Source organism: Platichthys flesus, chromosome 13 (genome assembly GCF_949316205.1).
Source record: "Platichthys flesus chromosome 13, fPlaFle2.1, whole genome shotgun sequence".
NCBI lineage: Eukaryota > Metazoa > Chordata > Actinopteri > Pleuronectiformes > Pleuronectidae > Platichthys > Platichthys flesus.
Window position 1 is genome coordinate 11,643,276 of NC_084957.1, and position 7,320 is coordinate 11,650,595.

At 42.1% G+C, this 7,320-nt stretch overlaps 1 protein-coding gene across 1 annotated transcript; it reads right to left on the reverse strand.

The window, feature by feature from the left end:
* Window positions 1–288: 288 nt before the first annotated feature.
* slc38a11 (solute carrier family 38 member 11) lies at window positions 289–4,744 on the reverse strand. The gene is made up of 12 exons (XM_062402860.1): window positions 4,733–4,744; window positions 4,517–4,637; window positions 3,550–3,624; window positions 3,316–3,450; window positions 3,105–3,170; window positions 2,855–2,961; window positions 2,692–2,771; window positions 2,466–2,536; window positions 1,796–1,957; window positions 1,581–1,693; window positions 1,151–1,282; window positions 289–1,063 (listed from the first exon to the last, which is right to left on the reverse strand). The coding sequence occupies exons 1-12, from the start codon at window positions 4,742–4,744 to the stop codon at window positions 824–826; spliced, it is 1,314 nt and encodes a 437-aa protein (XP_062258844.1). The 3' UTR covers window positions 289–823.
* Between the last annotated feature and the right edge of the window lie 2,576 nt (window positions 4,745–7,320).

Here is a 7,320-nt window from a genome sequence, read left to right on the forward strand (position 1 = left end):
ATGTATTTTAGTCCTATTTTTGTTATTGTATTTTTTATTTTTGTTTTTAGGTTCCATATTTATTTATTTATTGCTTGTGTGATTTTCTTTCTAAATATTTCTGAGCATGGTGAGAGGGAGCCTGTGACCCCAGGATTACATTGCCAGTGACTGCTGAATGTTATTCTAGAGCTCGATTGGTGACTAAAGGTCATCGAGCGTTTGCAATACAGGCCCCAAAACTCTGGAATGACTTACAAGCTGAGATCAGACATGCTACATCAAATAACATTTTATTTGTATGGCCCATATTCACAAATTCCTCTTCCCTTAACACAAAAAAACCCATTTAACTAGAAGTAGAAACCTCAGGTAGAGTCACATGTGATGTTGTGTGGAGCAGATCACATCAGCAAGAATAATAAATATCAACACAGATTATTAATTGCAAAACATTACAATTTAAATATGTAGATTAAACAATTCATATACAAATGTTTATTATTATTATTATACTGAGATTTTGAAATAGTATGTCCCTTTCCGAAAGCATTAGCACACGTCTCCTTGGAAGGTTCTGCACAATCTGTTGCTTCAGTCGCTAGATTATTTGTCAGTTTGTGCACTGATGTTTAATCAGTAAAGTCATCCGCAACATGGATGACCCAACTCAAAATTGTTTGATTGTGCTTGAGGTCAAGGATCTGTGTGGGAAAGTAATCACTTCATAATACCGACTGCTGCCACAACATTGGAAGTACAATGTTATCGAAAATATAGCTGTAATCTGTAGCATTAAGATTTCCCTTCATGGTAAGAAAGCCCAAATTCATCACAGGACATGTCATACTGGTGGAGCAGTGACAGACATGTTGGCATCCTCACAGTAGAACATATCCGTGCCGTGGGAACAGTCTTGTGGGTTGAGGCCGGTCATGGTCAACCCGGTGATCATGACGAATAAGCCGGCTATTATCAAGATAGTGGCGATCAGGTTTTCACCCTGGTACCAGCGGCCAGGGGAGAGTTTGAGGATGCACGCTGACGGAATGATGAAGATCAGGGGTGTGGCGCTCAGAGCACCCTGTGTTAAATACAAATACACACACATAAAGCATGGATGAAGGAAAACATGTGAATGGATGCACACGGTCGAGTAGATCTGACTTACATTCAGCTCCAGCACAACTCCGAGACAGTCGTAGGCCAAAGATATTGACGTGCAAACGGCAACTATGAGCACGGTTATGACCACATGTTCAACTTTTGAAAGGTCCCGACTGAAAAGGACATTGGACAACACCTGAGAGGACACACAATAATATGGAAATGAATTAGACCCAGACTGTGTGTGTATTTAAATGTATAATGCATTTTCTGCAACTCTAGAACAGCTACTCTAATTAGCATTGTGTTGGAGAGGACCTAGTAACTCGCCTCCAAGCTGACACTGTTGTGCTGTTACCTACTGAACAGCTGTGCAACACTTTCTTCTTGTTCATTTTGTCGACAAAGCCATCTTCAAGGGTCAAGAACTCAAAATACCAATTCTCATTTCACATGTTAACTTCTAAGCAGTAACAAGTATTAGAATCACTTACCTCTCGGGTCACAAAACACTCCAGTGGAAAAGTGGTTATTATACTGAAGCCAAAGCAGAAGCGACCAAATGTCGCCAGGTTATCCTCTCTGCAGTAGTTCTCAAATATGTCTCCTGAAAAGTGGCAAACGTGATATCGAAACAAATTTGTGATATTCAAAAAAATGTAATAACAAGTCTCGCTTGCATGAGGTATTCTACATGTTGTGTTGATACCTTGTGTGAAGCCGGTGAAGGTGGTGTAGCCAGCGACAGCAAACGCAGCACTGAGTACCAGCGCAGAACCGACTGAGACGTGGGTGACCTGAGACCAGTTAGCCAGAGTGGGCTGATCCAGGGAACCATATACGAGGAAGCTGTTGTGGTGGCATATGAAGGCTGAGGAGACACACAGGACCAGATCCTCAGAGCTTTATTAAAAACCTTCAAACACCTTTAAAAACCTTCAAAATGTGTATGTCATCCTACTTAGATAAGAGCAACACAGTTTGAAGCAGTTCAATTGTAACACTTCCGAACCACTTGGGAATGAAAGACTGCCGACGGCCTCTGTCTTTCTTCAGGTAAAACACAGTGTATTTTCCTGATTGCGTGCAACAACCGTTGGGTTGTGTGAGGGTTAGGGTAAGTGTGAGAGTCCTGTGTGAGATTTAAATTCAATATTTACCTTTTGTTTGACGTAGTGACTTATTATGTAATTGTTTGCTATGGACACCTGGATTCAAAAAGCGTTTGCCTCAATTCAAAGCTTCACAGATGTATTATTTGGCCACTTGGGGGCACACAAACCCCAAAAGATTCTTAAACTGTTGTTTTGTCTTGTTTTGTTCTGTTGTTTTGGTCCCATGTATTTTGCAAAGTCAATAATCAGAACGCACAGACTCACCAAAAGACATAACACCAACTGCTTGAATTGCATTCCACTTTGCAAATGCCCATGCGTTCTCTGTAGGGAGGCTGGTGAAAGAAAGAAAACAGAGAAAATTAAGATTATGTTTCTATAAAAGCATTTTAATGGGTATTTATTAAAGACAATTCAATGGTTCACACACAGGGACGTTCAAATAAAAATCAGTGTCGGTTAACAAATTCCGATTCAGCAGATTTCCTACATTTGGGGTCCCAAGGTGGCTGCTCGGATGATGACGACGATGAGGATGGTCAGTGTCAGCACCATTGACAGGAAGGACACCTGGCAACACACACACGAAACGTTTGACAGGCAGTTTTTGAAATCACCAAATGACATCATGGCCATTTTATCAACAGTCTTGCCTTCCCCAGTTTCTCTATGTTTCGATAAAGTGAGAGAGGCAGCGTGAACGCCAGCGTTGACAGCAAGATCACAAAGTGACGCTCGGCGAGTATGTGACCTGGACCAACTGCAAACACAACATTAGAAACTAAACACAGGAAGCATTCAGATCTGTACTGCATGTTTGGTTTGAATAACTTTTTTATGGCACACATGGTCTCATTTTGCTTTATCTATGTGCTGGAATAAACTTTACACAGCGTGGCCTACCTCCTGGTATTCTCTGAAATACTTTGGTCATTGTGTCACCAGTTGTGATGTTGTAACTAACCATAGCTGCAGGAAAACAGAGGGGAAGTATCGTTCTGTTATTCAAGCATTGAATTAAGAAAGTAAAGCCAACAACCTTTCAGGCCACAAGGACATAACATGGCGCGAATATAACACTACAAAATATTAAAACTTGCTATAAACAACTTACCAATGAAAGGATAAAGGAACTGCAGCGCAGATACAATCAGAAACCCAGGGAAACCGAATGTGCTCTGCACCAGTGACTGATAACTGTTTGTCCCCGACAGGTTCCCTCCTCTGATCAACAAGACGATGGAATAATCTGCGATGAAATTACGAACATGATCTTATTGATTTTTTTCTCGACCTGGGAAAATTCATATCACATGATTCTGAGAGTTACCACCATCAAAGAACTCACCTGTGATCAACGCAACGATGACCAGCAGCAGGAGGCCCAAGGGGAGCCCTGCCTGGTTCAGTGCATACGGTAAACCTGGTTTTAAGAAAGGTGAATAAAGCATATACGCTGCAGCTGAGGAATGTAGAGGCGCAAACCAAAGATGTAACTAAAACAGCAACTTTTACACAGGAGAAAGCGGATAAATCATTCACACAAACAAACACATGAAAAACACACATTTGGTGATTGCAGTTAAATTCCATGACATTTCCTGCATGTGATCCTCTGGCTGTGGGAAATAGAAGTAGAGAACATGATATTATCTCAACAGTGAACAGTCACATTCACAACCATCCAATGAATGCCTCCCTACCGTGGCTGCCAGTTCAATTTAGGACAGATTTTTTATATTATCTTAATAACTTTTTAAATTTCAGTACAGTCTGGCCCCCAGTTATATTTGTCTTTATGGTCCAAGTCATAATCTAAGATCTTCAAACAAACACATATTTCCCATGTTTCTTATCATTCATTCATTTTGACATGTTGTCTAACAAAAGTCAGTTTTTATCACAAGTTGTTTGTGTGTTATTATAAAAGAACACTGAGGAAGTCTCACTTTGCATTACTAGTGCAGTAAGTCAGGCTCCAGTGTGTCCCAGTGCTGCAGGGGAAAGGTCGAGGCATATTTCTGAGGTTGAAAGAGTTAAGGGGGAGAATTGGGGGCAACAGGCGCGAGTCATATGATACAGAGGCTTTACCGCTGCAGGGCTTCAATGCTGTGTGAAAGCCTCTCCTTGTTACACAAAACAGCAAAACTGCAGCTAATTATTTAACCGAATCACTTCAGTAAACCACCGATAACTTAAAGCTTGAAATCGGCTACAGACTGCTCTGTGTGATTGATACAATTGATCATTGGGTTTGTGGTAATTTAACTGATCCACGTTTTTTTGTTAAGCACTTCAGTGCCGTGGATATTTACCTATGATTCCTGATCCGATTATGGAATTGATGAAATTGAAGGTTGCAGACGTCGTTGACCTTCTTGCTCCTGACGCATCTTTTTGTGGATGAATTAACATGGTCCCTTCTTCATGTGGCAGCTGGGAATAAAAGTCAATAATGAAGAGCTGTGACAAAGAAAATGAGATGGTCACTGTTATTTAAAAATCCTGCACGAGGAGCATCACTGTCTTACCTGCTGAGCCATCCTGAGCACCTGAGGGTCGCTGGTTTGATTCCACTGCGGTCTCCTCTTCTCATATGTCCTCTGTGTGACTGGGACAAAAACAAAGAAGAAAGAAATAAAGTCTGTTCGTTTCACCACACAGAAACCGTGGGAAACTCAGCAGCGCCCCCAGCTGGTGAAACTCCACGACCCTGTAACGTCAGCTGGGGATGACCAAAAGGATTATTCTATAAAGCTGTAAAAAAATAAAAAGACCTTCTGTGCAGGCACGCAAACGATTAAAGAATAAGGAAGGAGCTGCACATATTGTGTAAAAAACACGTTTCTCACAATGAGAGATGCTGTTTGCCTTCAAAAATGAAACGCTTGAATCAAATTATTGCAAATGGATATTTTAATATTGTATATATTTGTCAATACATAGCCGAAAATATAAGGAAACTAGAGATCAACATCAGATATCATATCAAATATCATTATTTATTTTTTCCATTAATGATTGAATGTATGAAGTTGTCCTTGTGTCCAGATGCAGCAGCCGTGTAGTCTTGTGTCTGCTGGTGTGAGTAGAAAGTCTCTCTCAGGTTCCCACACTCAGGGTTTGAATGATTTGGTCAGTGAGGGACAAAAGCACTTTGAAAGCAGCTTTTGTGACAGTACTTGGGCGTGTGCTGCGAAGGAGACACTTGAACCTGAAGTCAGCCCACCGACCATCTGGAGGGAAACAACCTCATTGGAGCCCTCTGCGCTCTGATGGTTTTTAAACGTAAACTAAAATTATTGGGAGCTAATGGGCAACTATTTCATCTGTAAAGTGAATATTTCAGGGTTTTGGGTCTAATCTTCAGTTCTGGAAAAAACCTTTCAAACTATTATATACAGTCATATCTAACAGTGCAAGATTATAGCTTGGAGATAACCTAAATAATTTCCAATAAATTGAATCATCAGTCAATCAATAGGTCTCGGGTATCCATGTTCACAATGGGTGTGTTTTGGGCGATCTGGTGGTCATGTAATCACATAATGCCGGACGACACTCAACCATGTCATACCGTCATAAACACACAATCTAGATACACACATGCAAAAGATTAGCCTGACGTTGTCAGACTCACAATTCTAGTCAGAATGTGAGTCTGAGACCGCTCCATTGGGCTGTGATTATGGGGCGTGTTTCAACCGAACCAGGAAATAAAATTCCTCTTCGCTCAATTGGATAGACCTACAACCAATCAGAGCAACGTAGTATGTGACGTATGTCAAGCGATGCATTGTGAGTTATTTACTAACGCCGGGTTCACCATAGATACAGTATATATAAAGACTAGATGTCTCGTCTGCGTTGCCAGCCAATGGATTCGAACGTCCGCACATGGCGGCCATCTTGCCACAGGCAGCTCGCTCACCCATAACATTGTGTTGGTAGTGGAACATGTACTTCTTTATATATATATCTATGGGGTTCAAACCGGACGCTGAAGCGATGCCGAAGCGACACTTCAGCGCAGCGCCAAGCCTTAAATAACAGCTGGCTCCCATCCACTCCCATGTTAAAACTTTGTGCGGGTCACACCGGAGGCTGAAGCACCGCGCTGCGCCAAGGCTGCCTCGCGCCGTGCAGCGATCGTTTCGGCGTTGAGTCTATTTTTTGCGCTTGACGCGAGTGTATCACACCAGGAAACACACTGAAAAACGATCTTAAACTATATTGATGACATATTTTATATGATATAAATGATCAAATATGCATCCCATACTTTGAAGTCCCCTTCTGTTGTCCTGGAGTTTTAATTTGACCAATGACATTATTAAATGTCCCCCTCTGCCCATCCACTACAGCCACACAAGCAGTGATACAGATAAAAAGAGAGAGAGGGGGGGGCTACGTATTCTCCACATAGGCTTCAGTGGAGACTACGTAATTTACCCTTGACACCCGACATTTAACGGAGAAAACAGCGAAGTTCTTCAACATGGATGACATTAAATTAATAATTGAAGTGGAGAAGTACAGGGAGTTGTATGATCCTTGGAACATGTTGTATAAAGACAACACCAAGAAAGACAAATGTTGGGATGCTGTTGCTTAATGTTGAAGCAACAAGTTCAGTGTCCGGTGTGAACAGCCAAGCGCCGGCGCGATAGGGATTAGCGCGGTGCTTTGGCGTCGCCTCCACGTTCTGTGTTCCTCTTTCAAAATGAATGCGCTGTCTATGTCTTCTAAAACAGACTCAATGGCAGCATCTACACATCTCAGCTCGCCAGCGGCAGGCATGTTGGTTGAAAACGAATTCAACCCAAGGGCACTTTGATGACGTGGTTGATTACGTTACCGTTGATCATCAGTACATCATCATATAAAGCCCGCCCTGACAATCTGATTGGCCCGGTCGGGCATAATTGCTCCCCAACGGAGCGACTCCAGACCGAACTTCCCGACCTCAAATGTTGTGGGCGGGGCTAAGTTCGTCTGGCATCCAGGCTAGCAAAAGATGGTACAAATAAGAAATGTATGAGGCGACAAGCTGCTGAGACACTTTCAACGACACGGTGCTGTTTGATTGTTAGGGCTTCGACGACTAAACAGACCAAAG

Coding starts and splice junctions, on each gene's coding strand:
- slc38a11 (XM_062402860.1), bottom strand. Junction 3,625..4,516: donor AATCGGATCAGGAATCATAG/GTAAATATCCAC, acceptor TCTTAAAACCAG/GTTTACCGTATGCACTGAAC. Junction 2,772..2,854: donor ACATAGAGAAACTGGGGAAG/GCAAGACTGTTG, acceptor GTGTGTTGCCAG/GTGTCCTTCCTGTCAATGGT.